At 42.5% G+C, this 27,668-nt stretch overlaps 1 protein-coding gene across 2 annotated transcripts; it reads right to left on the reverse strand.

Annotated features, from left to right (window-relative positions):
• NAAA (N-acylethanolamine acid amidase) lies at window positions 1–27,345 on the reverse strand. Of its 2 annotated transcripts, XR_005720543.1 has the most exons (12): window positions 27,077–27,345; window positions 26,305–26,469; window positions 23,318–23,444; window positions 17,254–17,344; window positions 15,634–15,710; window positions 11,405–11,577; window positions 10,992–11,054; window positions 9,685–9,751; window positions 8,422–8,450; window positions 3,303–3,411; window positions 2,320–2,467; window positions 1–729 (listed from the first exon to the last, which is right to left on the reverse strand). XR_005720543.1 is itself a non-coding variant. In XM_040237095.1 (11 exons), the coding sequence occupies exons 1-10, from the start codon at window positions 27,277–27,279 to the stop codon at window positions 3,336–3,338; spliced, it is 1,071 nt and encodes a 356-aa protein (XP_040093029.1). In that variant the 5' UTR covers window positions 27,280–27,345; the 3' UTR covers window positions 1,723–2,467; window positions 3,303–3,335. The 2 variants fall into 2 exon arrangements, 1 of the variants encoding a protein (XP_040093029.1); XM_040237095.1 differs by lacking the exon at window positions 1–729 and having other exon boundaries at window positions 1,723–2,467.
• Window positions 27,346–27,668: the final 323 nt, after the last annotated feature.

The raw sequence follows: 27,668 nt of genomic DNA on the forward strand, positions 1-27,668 counted from the left end.
TTTTGTCAGCAAGAGCAAGTTTATTTGGGAATAGCCACAGGAGTACAATTTTGGATGTGCAAACTATGGCAGACCACAGGCAAATCCAGAGAACAAGAAAGAGGAGTTTGTTTTTATAGGGAAAAGAAGGGGGTTGGGAGGCAGTGTAATCATGAAAGAGTTCACTGGAGGAAGCTAGCAGCCCAAAGTATGGAGACTTCTCATTGGTTGGGCAGCTACAGTCTGATTGGCTGGGCTGTCGCCAGAGTTTTCTTCTTCCTCTTGGATAGTAGAGTAGGCCACACCTTCCTGTCTGAGATGTAGACATATAACTCTTCCTGTGTGGAGTACAGTCCCCACATACAAACGAGTTCCATTCCAAGAGTGTATTTGTAAGTCCAATTTGTTCATATGCCCAACAAAGTTAGCCTAGGTACCCAACTAACACAATCAGCTATATAGTACTGTACTGTAATAGGCTTATAATTCTTTACACACAAATAATACATAAAAACAAACACACAAAAGAAATAAAACATTTCAAATCTTACAGCACCTTGAAAAGTACAGTAGTACAACAGCTGGCATATAGGGGCTGGCATCAAGTGAACAGGCAAGGAAAGTTATTGACTGGAGGAGGGAGAGGAGCTGGGAGATGTTAGGGATGAAGGATGGTCAGCAATAGGAGATGGAGGGCAAGCTGCAATTTCACTAATGTCTGACACTGATGGCACAGGCTCTGGTTCCTTGCTGGAACGAGATGCACGTTTGCCTCTTTGAGAATTGAAGGTTCGTATACAGGGGACTTGCTGTGATCAATGACGCATTGGTTGGGAGCGGTTCCCCTACAGGTCTGTTTCTGCTCCAGTTTTAGCTGAGGTGTCCTTAATTCTGCAATTCCTTAGCTAAGGTGGTGTTAGGTAACCAAACTTCCCTTGGCTACCTCCTAGCAGAACAAGTACTGCTTGTTGCTCATGGGTACATTTCTCTGGGGAAATAGAAACTCAATTACATAAAATCAGGGAACAAGAACACTGGTTACAACAAGTTTCACCTGATTCCCTATGGTCCTTCAATCTTTAGGACAATTATACAAACTGGATTTGTCATTCTACTTTTAATTTTGACTTGTATAACCATTGTACCTGTTGTACTTGCATAACTTTGTACCTGTTGGCTGGCAAATAGCTGCAGGAATGATGCACCAAACAGTATGATGTCAGCTCAACACTTCGCTTTCAGATTCCAAGGCTTACAACCTTGACAAGATGTAACTTAAGAATGGGAGATGCCTGAGAGCTCCTCTTTACCTTCCTTGTTGCTCAAATGTGGCAAACAGTAAATGTTATTTGTTCTTTCCACCCAACGCAACTTTTAGGAAAGGTCCTTCCTGGCACTGAGGGATGCAGACAAAAATATTTCAGCCAAAACAAACAACCTGATGCTGCATCAGTGATGCCTTCAGAGAAAGGTCTTGATCAAAAGGGAGAAATGTGAAAACAGATAAAGCACGAGAGCATGCTGAGGTCGCTTCAGTCATGTCTTACTCTTCACAACCCCATGGACTGTAGCCTGCAAGGCTCCTCTGTCCTTAGGATTCTCCAGGCAAAGATCCTGGAGTGGGTTGCCACATCCTCCTCCATGGGATCTTCCCAACCCAGGATCAAACCCGCATCTCTTATGTCTCTTGCATTGGCAGGAAGGTTCTTTACCACTAGTGTTACCTGGGAAGCCCAGATAAAGCATACTTGATTTTAAAAGGAGTGGGGAAGCCATGAAAAGAAAGTTGTATCTATGGTTATACAGCCAGGAAGAAGAAAGATTTTTTGCATTTCTCAGCAACAGCAAACTGACCATTGCTTGCAACCAATGTGAAACTGCAACAACCTTGAACTCTCGTTCTTTTCTAATGAACTTTTGTTCAAAACAGTGCTCCCCAATTTCCTCCCACATTCCAGTAAAAGCTAACTTCCCCCTTGTTTTTTAGACTTGCCTATGGTTTGCCATTGTTTGCTTGTCTTGAATTGTTAACTCCTCTGCTATTCCCTAATAAACTTCTCTTTGCTTAAAAATAATTGCTGTTAATTTTATTTAAGGCTGGCAGATACTTCCAGAAGCACTTCCTAATGAATAAGGAAGTTTTACCTGCTCATTTCTTTATAAGCTGAGATATGACCACATAGGTATAAATAATGGTGAGAAGCTGGGAATAAAGCCTGAGGATGTGGCTTGCCCTCTGAGATCAAAAAAATTATCTTTGAGTTGTTCGAGCTAGCATAGAAGAAGCTCAGAGAAGGTCAAGGCAAACCTTGAAGGACGGACACCCATTACCCACTTTACCATGACAAGCTCCAGATGGATCCTCCTGCTCCCATTGCACAAGGTTGAAAAGTTTAATGAGGAAGAAGCCTGTATTGGTCATAAAATATAATCTTTTCACTTTATTTTTTAAAGTGCAGTTCTTCAAAAATTTCATTTAAAAAATCATCTGTAAGGAAAAAAAACAGGCTTAATTTAAACTGATTTTAATATCCTCATAAGCGAATGACCAAACATCAGGCTAGGTTTATAAATTTCAGAAGACCCTTGCAATCAGAAAAGGTGTCCTGTCCATCAGTGGCTGCCAAGATGATTTGATTTTAGGGGCAGCAGAAAGGACTCCTGCTTCTTCCTCACATCTTTCCTCTCACCTATAGACTCACTGATCCCTACAACAAATTCTGAGTGTCCTTTGTCCTTCAGGGTCTGTCTGCAAAGGAACTGGGCTTGCCTCCCTGTTACTTGGGACACACAGAAGTCTTACAGATATTTGCCCCTCTGTGTAAGTGAAGAGGTAACACTTTGCCCTGAAAGCAGGTTTTAATAAAGGGCAAAGGTCACTGGGCATCAGATGATTAGCTTTCAAACAATTAAAATTAAATACCTAATTGTGACAATGAGTATGTGCTATCACCTCAGTCATATCTAACTCTTTGCAACCCCACGGACCATAGCCCACCAGGCTCCTCTGTCCATTGGATTTTCCAGGCAAGAATACTGGAGTGGGTTGCCATTCCCTTCTCCAGGGGATCTTCACGACCCAGCGATTGAACCCAGGTCTCCCGCATTGCAGGCATATTCTTTATCATCTGACTCGCCAGGAAAGCCCAATTGCAACAATAACCGACACAAATGACAACCATACACCAGATACCTGTCAGAAAATATTAGGTATGTATAAATGGTGAGGATGCCACTGTCTTTCAGGAGAAATACCAACACAGATCACCTGCCCCTGGCCCCACCCCTTGGGGAAAAAACACAAAACAACAACTTTAGCAAACCTTCATAGAATAGGTGAACTCTCTCTTCTGCTTTTAACTCGGATTCCTGATCCTAGTCATGTACTTGTCTGGGTTGGCAGCACTCATTACGGTAGTATAGATTGTATAGCTGAAAATAAAGAGAGGAATTTTAATATACACATCATTTTCTCTAATATCCAAAGAGGGAAAAAAAAATCCCAAGCCTTTCCCCTAACACTTGGGATCAGGGACAAGAATACCAATAGAGATCCACGTATGTCAGAATAATGAAAAGTTATAACTCAAGCAACCACACAAAGTGTTCTTTCCTATTCTGACAACACTGTGGGAGGCTGAGTTTAAATTTAAAATTCTCAGATCCCTCTGAGTTCCTCCATGGCAGGAGGGAGAGCTGGCTTTGGCCTTCAGCCTCGCTCTGCCTGGCCCACAAGTGGCATGTGTGTGCACACTCCACTGCTACATCCAGGCTTCAACTGAGACACCCAGCCATCCCCCACCAGACACAACATCCACAATGGCTGCACACTGCCCTCAAGAGACCACCACCAGGAAGCAGACCACACAGGCCCTAGAAATGGCTTTGCTGCTGTTCAGGCTGAGAAGTCCAGGGTCCTATGTACTTGGGTCAGACTCTGAGTGGATTCCTTATATCATGGGAGAGTCAGAGGAAGGCCAGAGTGGGGCCCATAGAGCTCAAGAATCAAGACCGGGGGCCCATTTGCCTAATCTAAGGATGAAAAGTACAATGTCACTCATTCAACATTCTGTAGAGTAAGAGATCCCCAAAACTTGCATGTGTGCACGCGCACACACTTCACTTCATTCCTTTCATCTACCTCTTGCCCCAGACACTAGCTGGGATTCATGCTCAAAGCATCTGGAGCCAGGCTATTTAGGGATAGGTGCTGGTAACCTGCAGCTGAATCGTACACTGGACTGAAGACAGCACTATGAGCACATGCAGAGCTCATCCAAGGGTAATGAAGGTTCCCAGAACAGGATCTCAGTTACTTCAGTTCAGTTCCGTCACTCAGTCGTGTCCGACTCTGTGACCCCATGAATCACACCACGCCAGGCCTTCCTGTCCATCACCAACTCCCGGAGTTTACTCAAACTCATGTCCATCGAGTCAGTGATGCCATCCAGCCATCTCATCCTCTGTCGTCCCCTTCTCTTCCTGCCCTCAATCCCTCCCAGCATCAGGGTCTTTTCCAATGAGTCAACTCGTCGCATGAGGTGGCCAAAGTACTGGAGTTTCAGCTTCAGCATCAGTCCTTCCAAAGAATACCCAGGACCGATCTCCTTTAGAATGGACTGGTTGGATCTCCTTGCAGTCCATGGGACTCTCAAGAGTCTTCTCCAACACCACAGTTCAAAAGCATCAATTCTTCGGTGCTCAGCTTTCTTCACAGTCCAACTCTCACATCCATACATGACCACTGGAAAAACCATAGCCTTGACTAGACGGACCTTTGTTGGCAAAGTAATGTCTCTGCTTTTCAATATGCTATCTAGGTTGGTCATAACTTTCCTTCCATGGAGTAAGCATCTTTTAATTTCATGGCTGCAATCACCATCTGCAGTGATTTTGGAGCCCCAAAAAAGTAAAGTCTGACACTGTTTCCACTGTTTCCCCATCTATTTCCCATGAAGTGATGGGACCAGATGCCATGATCTTCATTTTCTGAATGTTGAGCTTTAAATCAACTTTTTCACTCTCTTCTTTCACTTTCATCAAGAGGCTTTTTAGTTCCTCTTCACTTTTGCCATAAGGGTGGTGTCATCTGCATATCTGAGGTTATTGATATTTCTTCTGCAATCTTGATTCCTTAGTTGATAGTAATCATTACAGGTAAAGGGCTTGAGAGTCAGGGATCTGTGTTATTTCTGGTTCAGGGATCATTATCATTTAAACGTAGTTCCTTTTGGGTTTTCAATTACACAGTAGAGAAAAATGCTTCTTAGTAAACTTTAGAATTTCTGACAAATCTCTTTTGACAAAGCATTTCAGATGCCATTTAAACATTCGTAGTCTTTTAACTCAGTAATCCTACTTCTGGGAATTAGGCCAAGGAAAATAATAAAAAGTGGGGTGGGAGGGGAATAATGTACTAATAATATTTATGTCAGAGTTTTAATGAGAGAAAACTAACAACTGAAGAATTTTTAACTCAATTATACTACATTTGATTGTCTATGATGAAACTATTTAAAGTTATATGGGCTGTTTACAATATGGAAACTGCTTTATTAAAATAAATATTGATTATACTATTAATCTTTAAAAGAAACATCATTTATATAACTTTTAAAAACTATAAGAACACAAAAATAGGTTTTCATATATTTTTTAAATGAATATTGAAAGGGCAATATTGTGCCCTAGTGGAAGTGGGTTGGAGCTGACTCCAGGAGGCTAGTGAGAATCAATGTTAAATATTCAGGAAGGTTATGAGCCAACTGTAATCCTGAAGTAGGTCAGGGTAAGTATTTACACCACGGAAATCGATACATGCTACAAATCAGGATAGTCTTTTGTTTTTGCTCTCCCTGCCCTCAACGAGCTAGCTCACTAGTACAATACTGGGTCATTTGTGACCCAAATAACTCATTTGTTAGAGTGGGAAAATACTGATTTGTTTTTTCTGTTTTTGGCTGTTAGAATATGTTTACAGGAAATTTTTAACAATTATCTTTTTATCTGGACATACTTAAAAACAATTCCAAAGAGATATATTCCTGTTGTGATGCAAAGTGAGAAGAGTAACCCCAGTTTTCAAAATGTCATTGTAAACATATAGCTGATTCACTTTGCTGTACAGTAGAGACTAACACAACGCTTAAAGCAATTAAACTCCAACAAATTTTTTTTTTAATATAAGCAAAGTGAAAAGACAGCCTTCCGAATGGGAGAAAATAATAGCAAATGAAGCAACTGACAAACAACTAATCTCAAAAATATACAAGCAACTCCTGCAGCTCAATTCCAGAAAAATAAATGACCCAATCAAAAAATGGGCCAAAGATCTAAATAGACATTTCTCCAAAGAAGACATACGGATGGCTAACAAACACATGAAAAGATGCTCAACATCACTCATTATTAGAGAAATGCAAATCAAAACCACAATGAGGTACCACTTCACACCAGTCAGAATGTCTGTGATCCAAAAATCTGTAAGCAATAAATGCTGGAGAGGGTGTGGAGAGAAGGGAACCCTCCTACACTGTTGGTGGGAATGCAAACTAGTACAGCCACTATGGAGAACAGTGTGGAGATTCCTTAAAAAATTGCAAATAGAACTTCCTTATGACCCAGCAATCCCACTGCTGGGCATATACACTGAGGAAACCAGAATTGAAAGAGACACATGTACCCCAATGTTCATCGCAGCACTGTTTATAATAGCCAGGACATGGAAACAACCTAGATGTCCATCAGCAGATGAATGGATAAGAAACTGTTTATAATAGCCAGGACATGGAAACAACCTAGATGTCCATCAGCAGATGAATGGATAAGAAAGCTGTGGTACATATACACAATGGAGTATTACTCAGCCATTAAAAAGAATACATTTGAATCAGTTCTGATGAGATGGATGAAACTGGATCCGATTATACAGAGTGAAGTAAGCCAGAAAGAAAAACACCAATACAGTATACTAACACATATATATGGAATTTAGAAAGATGACAATGATGACCCTGTATGCAGGACAGCAAAAAAGACACAGATGTGTATAGCGGACTTTTGGACTCAGAGGGAGAGGGAGAGGGTGAGATGATTTGGGAGAATGGCATTGAAACATGTATAATATCATGTAAGAATCAAATTGCCAGTCTATGTCCGATGCAGGATACGGCATGCTTGGAGCTGGTACACGGGGATGACCCAGAGAGATGTTGTGGGGAGGGGCGTGGGAGGGGGGTTCATGTTTGGGAACGCATGTACACCGTGGTGGATTCATGTCAATGTATGGCAAAACCAATACAGAATTGTAAAGTAAAATAAAAAATAAAGGAAGAAAGAAAGAAAGAAAGTGTCATTGTACCTAAGGAATCTTAGAACACCCAAGTACTACAAAAGTTCTTCTAGAGGCCATCAGGAAAACTGCTGTTTTACATTTGTGTAAAAGAGGATCCTTTCAAAGAAAAAAATCAATTGGGTATTTGAAACTAAAACTCACTTTTTTACAAGTTTTTTTCTGTACTAGACTATTTCTTGAAGAATACCATTTTAATATTCTTGCCTTGGAGAAAGAAGCAAGGATGATGAGAAAGTAGGAAATGCTGGGCTTGGGAATTTATGGAAGTATAAGAAGGAGACAGGACTCTGTATTGACTTGATACCTCTTTTATATTAGTAAGTTAAGCCCTGCCTCATAAGCTGGCATCAGGTGTTGATAAGGCGATCAGGCATCACTGGGAGGGGGAGGGGGCCGAGGAGTGGGCTATCGGCCCATTTAGCCTTGCTAAGATGGTGACGGTGGACCTTCAGAGAGTCCTGTGCAAGTTTGGTGGGGGCTACACTTCAAGTTTAACTAAGAGCCTCCTGTGGCAGCGGCAACATGTCCCAATGATTCACCTCAGAAAAGGAGGGGGGTGAAATCCCAGCCTGTAGATCCGAGAAGCCACAGCTCACAGAATGCTACTGTCAAGGGCACAGGCTAAAAGAGAATCATTCACTTAGGCACTGAATCATCTGTGAAATGAGGATGAGGGTAGCAGAAACTCCCCGGGGAGATAAAGGAAAGCCAAAGGTGGCTATAGTTTAGTCCTCAGAGTGACGTGAAGGAGCTCACAACCAGGGAGAGCAGCCCCCAGCTAGCAGATGGATTTAGGATGAACATGTCATGTCCTCTTCTTCCAGATCACTCTATCCTCCTTACCTGTGGTTTTCTCCATGGACTTCCCACTTGACATGATACATGAGTTTATCTTCCCCTCCCTGCCTCCTCCGGCTCCTGCCAGTAGAATGCTGGTCCCAGGAGAACAGACACTTTGTCACTGTGGTGTTCACAGCACCTAGACAACCTGCTCTGTGGGAGCCCTCAGGTCCCTGCTGAGCCCGAAAGTGCATGGAGAGTCTACCGTGCTGGGGAGATGCATGACGCATGCTTAACAGGGCACTTACTTGTTATACACTGGAAACACTGATAAGACCTGCGTGGGAAAAGTCATATTAAAAGACATTAAAAATACATAAATTTAATTTTTAAAAAGACTACTAAAAATTTAAAAAGATACATGCACTCCAATGTTCATGGCAGCATTATTTACAATTACCATGGTACAGAAGCAACATAAATGTCCATCAACAAATGAATAAAGAAGATGTGATAAATAGATATGTGCACTCAGTTGTGTCCAAGTTTTGCAACCCCATGGACCTCTCCTCTGTCCATCGGATTTTCCAGGCAAAACTATGGAGTGGGTTGCCATGTGAATATATATACACACACACACTATATACATACACACACACACACACACACACACACACACACAGTGGAATACTCATTAACCATAAAAAAGAATGAAATATTGCCATTTGGAACATGGGTGGACTTGGAGGGGACTGTGCTAAGTGAAATAAGGCAGAGAAAGAAAAATATAGTATGATATCACTAACATATTGAATCTAAAAATTAAAAATGAATGTATATAGCGAAACAGAAACAGACTTATAGACAAGAGAACAGACCAATGGGGAGAAGGAAGGAGTGGGAGCAAATTAAGGGTATGGAATTAAGACATACACACTCCTATACCAAATAAGATTCAAGGATATATTATAAAACACAGGAAAAATAGCCAATATGTTATAATGACTAGAAATAGACTATAACCTTTAAAAACACTATGTTGTATGCTGTGCTGTACTTATTTGCTCAGCTGTGTCTGATTCTTTGCAACCCCACGGAGTGTAGCCCACCAGGCACCTCTCTCCATGGGGATTCTCCAGGCAAGAATACTATGTTGTATACTTGAAGCTTATACAGTATTTTATTGCAAGTATACTTCAATAAAATAATACTACCAATAAATAAAAAGACTATTAAAGGTAGGAGAAATACATGCAGAATATCTACAGGAAAAAAATAATTTTGGTTTATCTTGGGGTGATAGTTTTGAAACCTTTCTCTTATTTTTTCTTTTAAACAAATAAACATATATTATGACTATGCCTTTTTTAAAAAAAAACATGCAGAAAGGTTAAGATGGACACATTAATCTACATGGTTACAAGTTCATAAAATGTCATCTGGATTTTCTTTTACATGTTTTCAACCAGGTAAAACTTTAACAATGTTTGATTTCAGAGAATTTTTTTAATCACTATTGAGAAAGACATCAAACATCCTGGGTAAAAACTGGACACTGTGACACAAGTTACCTGGAAGAGCGTCTCCAGGCTGAGGTTTGCCTGGCCCGTGGCATTAAGGGCTTTGATGGCGGGTGTTCTGTAAGGACAATGATCAAAGGTCACCTGGCACTTCAGGAAATGCTGCATCCCTCCAGCTCTCATCTGGGGAGGCTCAATACAAAGCCTAGCCTCAGTGTCTCCCTTTCCTCTGAACAGACACATATGTGCTGCCTTGTCTCAGAGCACCATGGTAAAGGCACTCCACAGCCTGGCCCAGTGGCCCCGTCTGCTGAAGGAAGCAGGATGGGGGAAATGTTTGCTGTGACCTGAACAGCTGCCATCCAACACATGGGCCAGTAAAATCAAGGAAAAGTATACGACTACTTGCTCTTTGGGGACACACTGAATTATAATTAAAGAGTTTTTCAAAATTAGAAGGGAAATTAAAAGCACCCAGTTTTATTTATTTATTTATTGTTGTTGTTTGTATGTTTGTGTTTTCGGCCATGTGCAGAATCTTAGTTTCCCAAACAGGGATCAAACCCAGGCTCCCACACAGGATTTCAGAATAGGCTTTCAGGGCCAAGTTCTAACCACCAGACCCCCAGGGAATTCCTCAGTTTATTTAAGTATAGGAAATATTTTCCTTCCCAAAATAGTCTTACATAGAAAACCATGAATCTTGTTCCATCATTTCCTTTTAAAGATGTGTCAACAACAGAAAGAGACTCGCAGACCTAGAGAACAAACTTATGATTGCCAGGGAAGAAGGAATAGTTAGGGAGTTTGGGATGGACATGTAGACACTGCTATATTTAAAATGGGGAGCCAGCAAAGACCTACTGTATAGCATAAGGAACTCTGTTTAATGTTATGTGGCAGCCTGGATAGGAGTGAGCTTAGGAGAGAATGGATACATGTACACATTCATCTGAGTCCCTTTGCTGTTCACCTGAAGCTATCACATTGTTAATCAGCTATACCCCAATACAAAATAAAAAGTTTTAAAATAAAAAATAAAAAAGGGGGGGAGTGGGGAAGATAGGTCAACAGAGGCTCAAGAGGCTACCCAGTGAGTCATCAGCAGAGCTAGTGGTCAAATCTAGGGTTCCTGCCCCCGAGGCCAGAATCAACCTCGTCCTCCCAACTCCCACCCAGCTTCCTGTCAGGCTCTCTACCACATACTACACTCTCCTGGCTGAGACACTGGCCGGGAGCCCAGGTACATCTTCTGGGAGGGGACAGCACCTGTAGTCCTTTCCACTTCCTGGAACAGGAGGGGCACGTTCTCCTGACCAAAAGAAAACACCGCAAACCAGGCAGTGTGCACAGCCTACCTTCGGTCATCTCCTTTAGGCACTGGCTTCCAGTGGTCATAATTTGTCTCAACTCGGAACCACCTGCAACAAAGCACATCATCTTGTCTTCAGTTCAGTTCAGTCGCTCAGTCATGTCCGACTCTTTGCGACCCCATGAATCGCAGCACACCAGGCCTCCCTGTCCATCACCAACTCCCGGAGTTCACTCAGACTCACATCCACCGAGTCGGTGATGCCATCCAGCCATCTCATCCTCTGTCGTCCCCTTCTCCTCCTGCCCCCAATCCCTCCCACCATCTTGTCTTACCTGAGGTCAACTGGGACACAGCTAAAGAAAAAGCACATATAAAAATAAACAGTATCTCTAGGCTCATCAATTAAAAAAAAAAGATTATTGATACAAGATGACCAGAGCCTTTAATTCTACTCACGCTCCATTTAAAGGATCTAGAGGCCATATGTCTGCGGGGCCACCTCTGTTCCTTGTGATGACCACTCCCTCCTTGGGGGATGTACCGCCAACAATGTAATAAACATCGGCAATAAGCGGAGTCTTGGCCAGTTTGTAAATAGCTGCTTCAAAGTTTTCTGATTCACTCAGAGTCTGAACAGAAAGACAAACCAGCATTAGCATCATCATAGTTGTCACTTACCCACACTAGGTGATGGACGATTGGTCCAAAACACATATTCCTGCGCTATGAACCCATGGCTATAATCTTGAACTGCTCTGACCTCATTCCCTTGTCATCAGGGCTCCTGAGATGGAGGAAGCTCCAGTGGAAAGGCAAGGAGGAGGATTTTTCTCACAAAAGAAGAGAACTTTGACATGTTATTTTGGGTAAGAGGGCTTCCCTTGTGGCTCAGCTGGTAAACAATCCCCCCGCAATGCAGGAGACCCAGGTTTGATCCCTGGGTTGGGAATATCCCCTGGAGAAGGGAAAGGCTACCCACACCAGTATTCTGGCCTGGAGAATTCCATCAACTGTACAGTCCATGGGGTTGCAAAGAGTCGGACACAACTGAGCAAATTTCACTTCACTTCACTTGGGTGAGAGACCCTGCTCACCAAAACAAAGGCTGTATGATTTCAAGGCAGATCACCCTTGCAAAGGTCTCCCCGTGTTCTTCACTGATTTGTTCTCTCAGCAGGCATTTCTTGAATACCTATACTATGTGCCAGGCACTGTGCTGCTGTGGCAACAGAGCTGTCAATATGATGGACCCAGTCCTTATTCTCCCCAAACTTCCATAGATAAAAGTAAAGTCAACAGGCAATAGTGACACAACGTAATGAGTGTCACCACCAGAGAAGGAGATGCTGCGGAAGTCACAGCAGGGGACTGGTCCTTACCCAGGCCATTGAGTAGACCTTCAAGGGAGGTGTCATATGAGCTGAGGTCAGAGAGACAAACAGAAGCCAGACCAGAGAAAGCAGCGATTGTGTGGGGTTGGGAGTGGGGGTGGGGAAGAGCTTCAGCTCAGTGGAACAGATTGGCAAAGGGCTGGAGAGGAAAGAGAGCGTGCTGGGTTAGAGTGGCAAGCTGAACTGGACTTCCTGCACACTTCCGCAGGCCCACAGCATGGATGGTTAAGTGGATCACTTTCCAAATCTTCTGCTTCCACGTGTACTCCTTCCTCAAGCTGATCTTGCTGGAGAATGTCCTGGCTAGAGGGCCAGTCCCTCCCACCTGCACCTTCACCAACACTATTTCATCATTTTTAGAGGGTACAGCCGTCTCACCCTCCTGAATAGTGCCAAAGCCCAGTGTCAAGGGTAGGGAAAGGCCAAACAAAAGAACAATTCAAAACGCTGGTGTCTGCAAAGGTGCCATCATTCAGCATCATAAACCATTAACCACGGCAAGCTTTGTGGACTTTTCCCAGCCTTATGCATATCGCTTGCTGTGAGGGTTGGGTAGTGAGACTTGAGTTGGTTTGTTCTGAACTCAGCAAAATTTTATGTGAGGCAATAGGAGATGATATTGTGATGGAATATGTGATGGAATATTTTTTGGATTATGTTACCTATAGCATCCTCTAAGTGCTAGCAAAGAATTCATTGCCTCTAATAGAATTCTGTAAGAACAAAGCAAAAGAACATCAGTAAGAAATACTGAAAGTAGCTGGATTTTCCTGGTGGTCCAGTGGTTATGACTCCGTGCTTCCAATTCAGAGGCCATGGGTTCAATCCCTGGTTAGGGAATTAAGATCCCACGTGCCACATGGTGCAGTCAAAACAAACAAACAAAAAGAAATAAATACTGAAGGCATGGTGACTGCTATTATTCACCCTAGTGGCACACTGATGGGGAGATAGGAACCTCATCTATCTCAGGGAACAGAGGAAATGGAGTGACTGCTAATGGGTGCAGGTTTCTCTCCAGGGGAATGAAGATGTTCTAAAACTGACTGTAGTGATGGTTGCATAATTGTGACTTATACTAGAAACTAGTGAGCTGTATACTTTAAAATGGGTGACTAGTACGGCATATGAATTGCATGGCATTACTTCAATTAAATATACATCTACCTTATGACCCAACAATTCCACTCTTAAGTACTTATGTAACCAACTAAACTGGACTTAAGTTTACAAAAAGACTGGTACAAGAATTTATACAGCAGCCTTATTCACAGGCACTAGACCACCAGGAAAATCCAGCTACTTTCAGTATTTCTTACTGATGTTCTTTTGCTTTGTTCTTATAGAATTCTGTTAGAGGCAATGAATTCTTCGCTAGCACTTTGAGGATGCTATAGGTAACATAATCCAAAACATATTCCATCACATATTCCATCGCAATATCACCTCCTATTGCCTCACATATAATTTTGCTGAGTTTAGAACAAACCAACTCAACAGCCCCAAACTGGAAATGACCCAATGTCCATTTATTAACAATAAAATGGATAAATTGTGGCATACTCATACAACTGAATCTTCTTCTATAATAAAAAGGAATGAACTAGTGATGCCAATAAGGATGAGTCGGAAAAACATGCTGAGTGAAAGAAAAAGAGTCTATATAGTATGATTTTGGGTATATGAATTTTAGAATGGGCAAAACTTTTTATACTGATAGAAATCAGAGTGAGGCCTGGCAAGGAGGTGGGGAGTCAAAGAAGGTTGGAAGTTGACTAGAAAGGAGCACTAGGGAAAATTACCAGGGACATTTGGAAACATCTGCCAACTAAAAACTGTTACCCACTATGTGCCTCTACAAAAATCAGGTCACTAGCCACTGCAGTCGCTGACCTTCAACACACCCTGAAAGGAGTTCAAGGTGGAGAGATGAGGAATGAGGTGTTTTGTGCTCTGGAAAAAACCAGCAGAACAGGGCCTTCAAATAGTTACTTTCAGGAGAAGATTTTATGAGCCCAATTCTTTCATTTCCTCATATCTAGAAAAGCATTAAAATCATCAATGATGACATCTGCTCCTTATGACTAGCAGCAAGCCTCTGCCAAAAGAAGTGCTTGACAGCCCATTCCCCCTTAACTGAAATCATATATTATACTGACCTTCCCCCCATCTCTTGGAGCAGTTTCTCAGAGATATCTGAGATGATGACTCCCTGGCTATATTCCTCATTTTGCTGTAAATAAAACTTAACTCACAACTCTTACATTGTATATTTTATTTTAGTTGTTAGGGTCTATATTTAGTGTATGTTTGGTGGTTACATGGATGGATAAATGCGTGTGTAAAATTCCCAAAACACATTGAACAAAACCCTTAATATTTCTGCATTTCATTGTATGTAAATTATAAAATGAAAAAAAACCACTCTTGGTATTTAGATTCCCTTGGAAAGATTTACATTGTAGTTTTATTTTTAAATGTCAACATGTCCAATACACTAGATTTTTGCAGCTATTTAATCTTAAGATGAAATACTTTAGAAATCATCTTTCACATGAAGGGTGCAATGTTTATTAACATATTTAGGGAATATTCAAGTAAAAAGTTTAGGAAAATTTCAAGCCTAGAGAGTCTTGATTATTTACAGCAGGACAAGGAAAGGCCCGAAAGGCTAAAAGGGAGGCAGGGCCAGCTCCTTTCACCAGAGGTATGCTCCAGAAAAATGTGCTTCCTGTGGTCAGAACACAATATATATGTGGCTTGGAACTCTGCTGACTAATAGGTAATGTAAAGCCAGATGTTCCTTTTGTTGTGCGGAGAGTTATCTTCTAACACATTTGTTTTGCTCATTATGATACTTGCCAATGGAGATGAATGCATTTGCAGTTGGAGATTCTAAAAGAAGGGTACATCTACATCCTTAGAAAAGCTTTGATCTCTAACCGCAATCAGCTATTGTGGAAAACTGGAGCCTATGACAAAGATCCTCCTTCTTGACCAAACTCTCGCTGGGCACCTTGGAGTGCCCCCTCCTCTCGCTCTGTGTGTGCTATGTGCTCAATTGCTCAGTTGTGTCCAACTCTTGCAACCTCATGGACTGTAGCCCTCCAGGCTCCTCTGTCCATGGGATTCTCCAGGCATGAATACTGGAGTGGGTTGCCATTCCCTTCTCCAGGGGATCTTCCCAACCCAGGAATGGAACTCGCATCTTCTGCATTGGGAGGCGGGATTCTTTACCACTGGACACCAGGGAAGCCCTTAGGATGAGGTGAGCTCAACAGTAAAAATACTCACAGTTCGGATAAGCCAGCTGACTGGTGAGTGTCTCTGAAAAAGGGCTGCAATCATGTTCTCCCACCACCAGCCTTTATCTGCCAAGGAAGGAATCATAATGTTGACACACACTAGAATTGCTGCCCCAGAGGCACATTTTATTGTTCAGGCATTTTAACTCAATCTTAGCAGGCTAATGATAGAACTTGTTTTCATCCGGTTAAGGTTTAAAAGAGGTTTGTTTTTTACTTTTTTAACCTGATCATACCATAACTATCAGTTAAACAATCTGAGCCACAAAATGATGGAAGCAAAACCCCTTTTGTTCATTCTCTGTAAAACTTCAGTAACTGTCATGCTGTGCTTTGGGTACCACTGGTTGAGAATTAGTTCCATTCTCAGGTGACACTTAAGGAAATGAAGAAATATAAGAGGATAAAGAACTATTATGGACACAGATACATCCTCAACCAGCATCTTCCTGGTCAGGCTTATATAAAAAGGTAAGACTACATCAACGGAAATAAAGAGACTCCTGGTATATGTCTTTCTCCTTTATTCAGCTGCAAATTCCCGAGGACAGAGACCAAGGACAGAGCCGAGTTTTCTCAGAGTTTCCCACATGTTGGGTAACTGAGTGGTGTCCCCTGAGCCTTGGGGCATGGCAGTGGGCTGTATAATAGATTAACGAGACAAGGACCAGGAGATCAATTTGAGAACCATCTCTCCCATCTACTAGCTGTCTTTTCACCTTGTAGCTTCAGTTTCCTCTCTTGCGTAATAGATCCAGTTAACTAACAGGACTGCTGGGAGGGTCTAATAAGAGAATTTAGAGAAAATGCACAGAAAATGGTAAAGTGCTTTACAGATGTTGCTTGTATAATGCCATCACTATATCCTCTGATGACTGCAATCGTTTCCAGACAGTCTTCTGTTTCTATCTTAACCCAACATGATCTAGCCTCTATAAAGCAACCACATGAAAGTTGAGAATGTAAAAGCAAAACAGATCTGTTCACCCTGGCCTAAAATCTTCCTGTGAAAGTCGCTCAGTCATGTCTGACTCTTTGCGACCCCATGGACTATTGGAGTGGGTAGCCGTTCTCTTCTCCAGGGGATCTTCCCATCCCAGGGATTGAACCAGGGTCTCCTGCATTGCAGGTGGATTCTTTACCAACTGAGCTACCAGGGAAGCCCCAGAATCTTCCTAGAGCTTCCATTTTGCTTAAAACCCAAACTCCTCCTCACAACCCTGCACCTGGCCTCAGCCTCCTTCTCTATCTCTAATATACTTCCCCTTACTCCATCCTGTAGCCACATTACAGTCTTGTTTCTGGAATTCCTCGCCCAGCTTCTGTAGACCTGGGTCATGTAAGTCAAGCCTTCCCTGACCCTAACCCCGTACTACTTGCTCCATGCCCAACTTCATTCTCTACCACATCTTCTGTTTTACTTTCTTGGGAGCACTTATCAGTAGCTGAAATCACGTTCATTGCTCACATGCACACTGCCCACCATCCCCCACTGAAACGGAAGCATGGAACATGGAAGGTATTCCGTGTGCTCTGTTGGCTGATTGAATGACGTGCTTGGATACAACTGAACAGAGATAGGGTTCAAAATGTTTGGGAATTTGAGTACCTCGTTCGTCACCAGAAACCGTAAACTTGTGTGGACTCTGACCCGTCCATAATCCTACATAGCCAACAAAGGTGGTTCCTGTGTAGGCAATCTGAAATCAAGAGACAAGATATCATCTCATTACTCAAACCAAAAGTACTTTGAAATACCTGTTTTGCCCCCCAATTTCATGGATTTCTTTTTTTCTTTTAAGTTCCATCCTAATACTCTGAAATAGCCTTCTGGATTTAACTTTGAGGGCCCAGGGACAGAAGTCAGTGGATCTGTGACCTTGGATGAGGAAAAAAAGATACATCTTTATTTTCACTAACTTCTAACTGAAATTTTACTCCCTCTGTAACGAATAAATGCAAGAACTCATGTAGTTATAGAGTGCCTGTGGTTTCATCACCAGGAGAAATTGCAGGTATTTTCACATACATAATGGCATCATACATACATATCTTGAAATATCATTCATACTTATCACCATTCTGCATTTATGGTGGAGTTATTAGACCCACTGTTAAATTTTACTAGCTAATGTGTTAAGAAAAGTATAATATAGAAATAGCTGTATTTCAGCATAACTGGTTTTCTTCACAATGTTATACATTTCACTTTATGTATTTATAAAGCATTATTTTAAGAAGGGATCAATAAGCTTCATCAAACTGCTCCATACAGAAAAAAAGAAGCTCATCCTAGAAGTAGGAAATGGGCTTCCATTTAAAAACTTGTCTTGATTCAATTATAAGAAATTAATATCATGCTCTTATAAACTCTACAAAGTAAAGGGAAACAAGTGAAACTGTTTAGTAATAATCAAATTTAAATTTTAATTATGAAAAAATTTTTACATACATCTTTCACTTAATCCCCTGATTATTCCATGAGTTGTAGGGATTACTCCCACTTTATTCTTTTTTTTTTTTTCGCTTTGCTCCCACTTTAAATTAAAGAAATGAACTCCAATGACTACAAGACATTACTATATCCCTGAGGAAAAAAAAGACACTCTACTAGCTATTTCAGACACCAGATTTCATTTTTCTTTTTTGGGGGGCCATATCACGCAGCATATGGGATCTTAGTTCCCAGACCAGGGACTGAACTCACACTCCTTGCACTGAAAGCACAGAGTCTTAACCACTGGAACCACTAGGGAAGTCCCTAGATTTCAATTTTCAAAGAGGTACTTAGAAGAGTGCCCAGCTCATATGGTTCAATAAAAGTGAACTAATATTTTTATATTTTGAGAAATGAATGGACACAGCTTCATTTTTTCCTAAAAAGCTGAATTTTATGCCAGTAACTTTTCATTTAGCTGTATATTTCCACCTTGTCCGATTATAAAATAATTTAAAGTGGCTAAATTACAAGAGAAAATGCAGTGGCCTCAATTTTCTAAATGACTTCTTATCCAAGACACACTGAGGGCCTTTCATGAATTCTCCCCATTTCCATTCATGGAGGTAAAATGGTAACAAATCTACTCATTATTAAAGCCCTTGCAAAATGTAACTATAGGAAGAAAAAAGTAATCATATGGTCACTTCATTTTTATGATACACTGACACTCACATTGGTGTCACTTTTGAGGAGTTCAGAAAATTAAAGTTATAAAAATCAAAATCACTGGCAGTTTCCCAGGTATTTTAGAATATGTAATTATAAGATAGAATTTGTAAGATATTGTATCTTGTGCCCAGCTCATATGGTTCAATAAAAATTGCTTTTATTTCTAAATTTCAACGCTTTCAATTGGGCTTCCCAGGTGGCTCAGTGGTAAAGAATCCACCTGCCAGTGCAGGAGATGCAGGTTCAATTCCTGGGTTGGGAAGATCCCTTGGAGGAAGAAATGGCAACTCACTCCAATATTCTTGCCTGGGAAATCCCATAGACAGGGTAGCCTGGCAGGCTGCAGTCCATGGGGTTGCAAAGAGTCAGAGATGACTTAATGACTGAGCATGCATGAATGCTTTCAATTGTCTGTGACAGGTCATTTTGCATAAACTCTTAGCTGGGGCAGGAGACTAATTTACAGTCTGAGTTTTGTGGAGAAAACTGCTTGAAGGCCTCGGTTTGGTCCCACCTCTGCCTCATCTCCTGTTGTTTGGAGCAAATCACTGTTTAAGGCCCGGCCCTTTCATCTAGCAGATAAGAATGGAAGTATTGATTTGAGTCTGCTTCACACGGCTATTATGCAGATCATAGGAAGTCCTGTATCTGAAAATACTTTTAAAACTATGACTACTAGATAAGAATAAGAGCTTAATTCAGTTCTGTTCAGTTCAGTCGCTCAGTTGTGTCCGACTCTTTGCAACCCCATGAACTGCAGCATGCCAGGCCTCCCTGTCCATCACCAACTCCCGGAGTCCACCCAAACCCATGTCCATTGACTCGATGATGCCATCCACCCATCTCATCCTCTGTTGTCCCCTTCTCCTCCTGCCCCCAATCTTTCCCAGCATCAGGGTCTTTTCCAATGAGTCAGTTCTTCGCATCAGGTGGCCAAAGTATTGGAGTTTCAGCTTCAACATCATTCCTTCCAATGAACACCCAGGACTGATCTCTTTTAGGATGGGCTGGTTGGATCTCCTTGCAGTCCAAGGGACTCTCAAGAGTCTTCTCCAACACCACAGTTCAAAAGCATCAAGTCTTCGGCACTCAGCTTTCATCGTCCAACTCTCACATCCATACATGACCACTGGAAAAACCATAGCCTTAACTAGACGGACCTTTGTTGGCAAAGTAATGTCTCTGCTTCTGAATATGCTGTCTAGGTTGGTCATAACTTTCCTTGCAAAGAGTAAGCATCATTTAATTTCATGGCTGCAATCACCATCTGCAGTGATTTTGGAGCCCCCCAAAATAAAGTCAGCCACTGTTTCCCCATCTATTTCCCATGAAGTGATGGGACCAGATGCCATGATCTTAGTTTTCTGAATGTTGAGCTTTAAGCCAACTTTTTCACTCTCCTCTTTCACTGTCATCAAGAGGCTTTTTAGTTCCTCTTCACTTTCTGCCACAAGGGTGGTATCATCTGCATATCTGAGGTTATTGATATTTCTCCCAGCAATCTTGATTCCAGCTTGTGCTTCTCCCAGCCCAGTGTTTCTTATGATGTACTCTGCATATAAGTTAAATAAGCAGGGTGACAATTTATAGCTTTGACATACTCCTTTCCCGATCTGGAACCAGTCTGTTGTTCCATGTCCAGTTCTAACTGTTGCTTCCTGACCTGCATATAGGTTTCTCAAGAGGCAGGTCAGGTGGTCTGGTATTCCCATCTCTTTCAGAATTTTCCACAGTTTATCGTGATCCACACAGTCAAAGGCTTTGGCATAATCAATAAAGCAGAAATAGATGTTTTTCTGGAACTCTCTTGCTTTTTCCATGATCCAGCAGATGTTGGCAATTTGATCTCGGTTTCCTCTGCCTTTTCTAAAACCAGCTTGAACATCTGGAAGTTCACGGTTGCTGAAGCCTGGCTTGGAGAATTTTGAGCATTACTTTACTAGCATGTGAGATGAGTGCAATTGTGCGGTAGTTTGAGCATTCTTTGGCATTGCCTTTCTTTGGGATTGGAATGAAAACTGACCTTTTCCAGTCCTGTGGCCACTGCTGAGTTTTCCAAATTTGTTGGCATATTGAGTGCAGCACTTTCACAGCATCATCTTTCAGGATTTGAAATAGCTCCACTGGAATTCCATCACCTCCCCTAGCTTTGTTTGTAGTGATGCTTCTTTAAGGTCCACTTGACTTCACATTCCAGGATGTCTGTCTCTAGGTGAGTGTGAGTGATCACACCATTGTGATTATCTGGGTCATGAAGAGCTTTTTTGTACAGTTCTTCTGTGTATTCTTGCCACCTCTTCTTAATATCTTCTGCTTCTGTTAGGTCCATTCCATTTCTGTCCTTTATTGAGCCTATCTTTTCATGAAATGTTCCCTTGGTATCTTTAATTTTCTTGAAGAGATCTCTAGTCTTTTCCATTCTATTGTTTTCCTGTATTTCTTTGCATTGATCACTGAGGAAGGCTTTCTTATCTCTCCTTGCTATGGGAACTCTGCATTCAGATGCTTATATCTTTCCTTTTCTCCTTTGCTTTTCACTTCTGTTCTTTTCACAGCTATTTGTAAGGCCTCCTCAGGCAGCCATTTTGCTTTTTTGCATTCTTTTTCTTGGGGATGATTTCTGGATTCCTGCCTCCTGTACAATGTCATAAACCTCCGTCCATAGTTCATCAGGCACTCTGTCTATCAGATCTAGTCCCTTAAATCTATTTCTTACTTCCACTGTATAGTCATAAGGAATTTAAGAGCTTAATTATTCAGTGGATTACTTGTTATTGGGCAGATAACCTGTTCTTTTATTTTTTAATATTTATTTATTTGGCTGTGCCAGGTCTTTGTTGCAGCATGCAGGATCTTTGGTTGTGTCATCTTTTTTTTTTTCAGTTGCAGCATGCAGGATATAGTTTCCTGACCAGAGATGGAACCTGGCCCCCTGCATTGGGAGCATGGTGTCTTAGCCACTCGACTCCCAGGGAAGTCCCAGGATAACCAGATAACCTGTTCTTAATTTACCAAAACTATTTACTGGTCATGAGCCCTCATCAGAAAGACAATACCCAAGTGTAAACAGTTAATGATAATAATAGCCTGAGCACTGAAAAAAGCCAAACCAAAAGACTGTTTCCCATGGGAGCTCTAGGAGTAACAGAAACAAATGGAACAACTGTTGGTTAGGGTGAGTCTCGAGGGAGCAGTTCAAATTCCTTTTATTGCACATATGTCAATTTTTAAGAATTTTTTCTTACTGTAGTATAATGGAGAAAAGCATAAAGTAGTAAATGAAAATAATTAGTGTCTCCTCATTCAGTAATAATTACTAACATTTTGTCAGATGTCCTTTCAGAATTTATTTTCATGGATATTCTGTCATGGCTACCACTTAAAACCATTTTTGAAGTAAATCTTCAGCTACAAATCAAACTGGTAATAGTGCTGAAGTGAAGGAATGAAATTGGGAAAAGGAGAAACTTTCACCTTTAATTTCTGTACTGTTTGAATGTTTATGACAATTATTGTTTGTAAAAGTAAATGAATTTTTAGTAAATGAGTGTCTAGTATTTGTGACTCAACCTCTAAATGTAAAGAACAAATGAAATAAAATCCTTAAACAATGTTGCCCCGGCAAAGCCAAGATCTGACTTTTGGATTCTCTGCTCTGTTCTATGGCAATGATATGCTTTAGGTATTCAGCAAACACTGATTACTACTATATCCCTAGATATTTACACAGAAATGCGACAATAGTACACATTTGGTTGTACTTTTAAAGAAACTAGGATGAAAATAAAAAGATTTAAGTATAATTTCTTAAATATTAAAAAGAGAGTAGTTTGGGTCAATTATAGTTGTAAAGAACTATTTATTATTTGGCCATCTACCTTATGCTCTGCATAGATCACTTCATTTAACCTTTACAACCGTCTCCATAAAGTAGTTATTAACCTCTCTGAGCTGTAATCTGCAAAATGGGTATAAGTAATTTCTCAAGTTCACAAAGGAAGTGACAGAAGTAAGATTTAAACCCAGCCCTGTCAGATCCCCAAAGTAGGTGTTCCTAGCCATTGTGCTATCCAGCCCCTCCCTATTCTAGCAGCAGCCTGAACATGGAAAAGCAAAGAGCTGACTTAGTATCATAAGTAGATGACTGGGACTTCCCTGGCTGTCCAGTGGTTAAAATTCTCCCTTTCAGTGCTGGGGTGGGGATTCCATCTCTGTTAGGGAACTAAGATTCTGCATGCTGAATGGTTCAGCAAAAAAAAAAAAAACAAGTAGATTTCCCTAGGGAAAAGTGCTTGAGCTCTGTAAGTAGGTGCTCAATAATAATAAATGACTCTCATTTCTACAGGTATACTTGATGTAAATCTCTCCATAGTTTTGTTTTTCCAGGAGGTTGATGTTTTTTGTATCTTAAATTGATAACACACTTAAGCTGCAGACCATCTAAGTGATGGCCAACCAGTTAGCAAGTCTCTGATTTCTGAATCTTACACTGTACGGACTATACCTGCCCATTTTTTATGAACTGTACATCCAAAGTCAAGTTGCGTAAGAAATTTCCAAAAGGATAATCCAGATTCCGGCCATGGTAAATGTGGCCTTTGGAGTCCTGAGCCACAATACTGGTGCAGAATCTGGGAAAAGGGAAAAGTTCAACATGAGTGAACAACAAAAACAAGAAAAAGGAAATGAGCTTTTTATTTAAAAAATAAGTCTTCAAAGTGTTTTTTTCCCCCTTTTATAAAGAACACATATGCTATGTAATCCTATGGATTCATAATTCAAGATGAAAAAGACAACTGGACACAGCTCTAGTGCTTCTTCAGTGTTACTAGACCTTTGCTCTCAGCACACATAACATTGAAAACATACTGAATGAGAATTTCATCCTAAATCTAAATCTGAAACGGACCTATTCTGGGCTCAGTGAGATCACTTAAATTTGCCTGCTCCTCTGCTTGGAAGTATGTATCTATTTAACATGCTATTCAAAGCTGGTTGAAGATCATCTCTCTTCCGAATTTCTCAGAACAAGTACAATGACACCAAACTATTCTGCCTCACAGTTTCACTTTCTCTTCTTGAGAAAAGGGTGAACAATTTAGGGGTTTGGTACTTTTCCAGTCCTCCTTAGGGCTCCCTGCACAGAGCTAACAAGAGAAAAGAATCTTTTAAGAACGACCAGCTGGAGAGATGTATTTTGAGGAAAAGAGGAAGAGGTTTGTTAAGATGTCTAAATGTCCATATTCCCTGAGAATATGTAATATTACATAAAAAATATTTAAATATATCATGTTCAATTCTAGGGCAGGGGTAAGATACACACACACACACACACACACACACACATACACACACAGACTGAGAGGAAATATCCTGAAGGATGGATGGTCATTTCTGAGTAACAGGATTGTGGTTAATTTTCTTTATTCTTTTCTTTATTAATTTTCCATAATGATTACATAGTACTTTTAAGAGTACTATTATTACATAGTACTAATTAAGAGAAAACAAATTTTACTTTTTTATTGTTTAAAAAAGGAAGCTTGGTCAGGTTTTAATTTTTTCCAAGGTTTCTGGTGGCACCTTCTTGGCAGGGGTGCCAAGAAGGAGACAAAAGAGATGGAGGTTTGATCCCTGGGTTGGGAAGATCCCCTGGAGACAGGGATGGCTACTCACTCCAGTATTCTTGCCGAGAGAATCCCATGGACGGAGGAGCCTGGCAGGCTACAGTCCGTGGGGTCATAAAGAGTCAGACACGACTGAGCAACTAAACCACCACCACCACCATCAAGGTTTTGGATCTTCAAAGAGCTCATGTCAAGAAGGGAACTGACAGAACACCAGAAGTTGATAAAGTTTGTAGACTTTCTGTCAAAGGTGATTTTTCAAAACTGGGCAGGCAACAGTTCTTCTGTGTCATGTCAAATGTTTTTTTCATGAGAGGCCCCCAAGCCCAGGCGACAGCTAGGGAGCTGGGCTCTGCTCTGGGAGATCCGCCGCAGTGCACTGGGGACATGTGCTTTTAGCAGCAGCTCTGATGACTCAACATGCACCTGACTTTCAGCAAATTGTCCCCTTTGAGGCTTGGTTTCCACATTACAAAATGTAATACCATCTCCAGGGCCTCATACCTAGTAGGCTCAATAAAGGGTAGCTAGTTTTACTTGAGTCTGAGCAAATTCCAGGAGATAGTGGAGGACAAAGGAGTCTGGCGTGCTACAGTTCATGGGGTCACAGAGAGTCAGACATGACTTAGCAACCGAACAACAACCACAGTCTTGCTTAATCTTATTCAAAAAGTCTTATACCGGAAAAGAGGACAAAACATTTCCTTTGTTAATGCTAGTGGAATCTGATGGTGCTTTTCCTTGTCAGGCAATTCAGTATATACCTTAAAATCAAATCCAAAAGTTAGAATTTTTTTTACTAGAACTTTTGCTTTAGTTGGTTTGAATACAGTAACTCCAACAAAAGAAGAGGAAAATGAAAATAACTGATTTTTTCATTGAGAAAGTCACATGTCAGAATAGGAAAAAGACCGGGGTAGGAGACAAAGAATGACAAAATTAACTTAGGTCAATTGAAAAGCACTTTAACATATTTGTGTCTATCTGTGTCTTAAAACATTTCCCTGAAGAGGATGGCAGTCACAGTGCTTCTTAACCTATCCTGCCTAGGTATTCTAGGAGGTGCCAAGAAGCAGTAAAGTTTCATTATCCACAGGGAAAAGAAAAAAGTTTTTTAAATATCTTTTGCAGGCAGAAGTTATAAGTATCTGAAAGATGTTACTAGATGAAGCTGGTCTGGTGGCAAAACAGTAAGTCCTGAAGACAGAAATCAAGTCAAATCTCTCTTACTCCAAGACCTGTTACTGAGCCCACAGACTTGAGGCTCGCCCCTCACTCCGCCTGGGATCAACCGCACACTCCGCATTGCTTTCCCCTGTGTGCACCACAGCCGATCATGCCCACTGCAGGTATCAAATACTGGCTAGCTCTGCAAGCCAGAACAGCGTAGCCTGTGCTCCCACCCCCGGAGGAAATGGGCTGAGAAAGAGGAATCATGATCACTAGCCATGATGAACATGGAGGGATAAAGTCAGAGAAACAAATGAATGCTGGGTCAACCCCCTGACTATAAGGTTGGACAGTCACTGGGTTAACTTAAGTGGGGGATTATTTCAAAACTTTCCTGGGGGACTACGTGTTAGCAGAGTTTTCAAAGTGGGAGGCTACCCCGATTGGAGAAGGGCAAAAAGGCGGCTTCAGATCCAAGAACAGTTCAGTGTTGAGGTCAGAGAAGGTGCTTTTCTTCTTGAAGCTCATAATCTGCTGCTCAGACTCACCCAGAGAAGCAGAGGAAGCACTGCAGGTTTCTGGGGAACCCGGTCAGCACCCTCTTTTTATCACACTGAAAGCACATCTCCCACTCAAATGTCGCCGGAATCCCCGCTAAATCGCAAATTAATCCGCGCTAGCGCTGCGCACTCACCCGCTGAACTCGTAGGCCAGGTTGAGAAGAATGCAGTCGACCAGGTTGAAGTCCAAGGCGTCGCACATGCCGCGTATCTCGTCGGTGAAGGGCTGCGGCAGGAAGAGTTCCAGCTCCCGGACGACTTTTCTGATCAATGCAAGGACCCACGGCGGGACATAATCTCTAGAAAGGAAAAACCACGAGGGTGTCTGATCGGCTCGGAGGTCGGTACTATGCGTGTGTACTGGGGGTGCTGGGGGGTACCTAAAGCTTTCGTCCTCGGGGTGAGTTCTAGATGCCTCCCTTAACCAAAGAGCTGACAATCCAGGTCCAGACAGCATCCAGGTCCAGACAGCATCACCCGAACGCGGAGTCCAGGAGAGAAAAGAACATCCAAGAGCGGGAAAGAGGGTGACGGAGAGTGGTTCCCAAAGGGGTGAGCCTGGGGTCCCTCGAGGGACTCCTAGCAGGAGTGCGTGGGGGTGCGTTCCCTACTCTGTAGCTGAGGAGCCGGGGCGACAGCCCGGGTGACAATCCGCGCGCTACCTTGATCCAGAATGGCTGGTGGACGAGGGTGCCATTGGTGACACCGGACCTGAAAGTCAAACCAGCTGCGCCGGGTCACCCCCCAACCCCGACGCTGCCGGCCTGGAGCAGTGGCTAATGCCAGTTCTGGGCGCCCCTACCCGCTGCCACTCCAGACGCCCGGAGATTGGAGAGTGTTTGGGCAGCACGTGTCTGGGCTTTCCCACACTCCCACCCGCGCCCGCGCCCCCTCGCCGGCACTCACCGGATGATCTGGGCCATGGCGGAGCGCAGGAAGTCCCGGTCGTAGTGCTGTAGCACCGGCAGCCAGCGCAGCTGGGGAGCCGCGTCCAGGCTCACATTGAAGAGCGGCGGGGCAGGGGGCGCAGCGGCGGCCGACACCTCGGCTCCGGCCAGCAGTAGCAGCAGCGCCAGCGCCTGGCGCGCACTCGGGCCGGCGGCTCTCATTGCTCGGGCGGCCACAGTTGGCACCCTGCGGCCACCCGCTGCGCCCCGGAGGAGCTCTGGAGAAGGAGGAGAAGGCGGAGCCTGGGGGCTGGAGGGGGAGCCTGCGCGCCGCTCGGCCCGCCTGATCCCCGGGACCCGGAACTGCGAGTAGAGCTGCCTCTCTAGCCTAGCCTGTGGGCTCCCGCCCGGATGCCTCCTTACCACGCCCGCGTCCCCGCCCTCGGCCAAGTGTGCGGCGGGGTTCCAGGTCCCGGGATGATAAATGCGGCCGCCGGTTTCTCACTCCCGCTCGCCGCCCCATCCCACCCAGGTCGGCCGAGAGCGTGTAATCGGCGGCGTAGAGGGTATTTGAGAAAATGATTTCAGCGGTGAAGCGGGACAGTTCCAAT

Source organism: Oryx dammah, unplaced genomic scaffold (genome assembly GCF_014754425.2).
Source record: "Oryx dammah isolate SB20612 unplaced genomic scaffold, SCBI_Odam_1.1 HiC_scaffold_3, whole genome shotgun sequence".
Lineage (NCBI taxonomy): Eukaryota > Metazoa > Chordata > Mammalia > Artiodactyla > Bovidae > Oryx > Oryx dammah.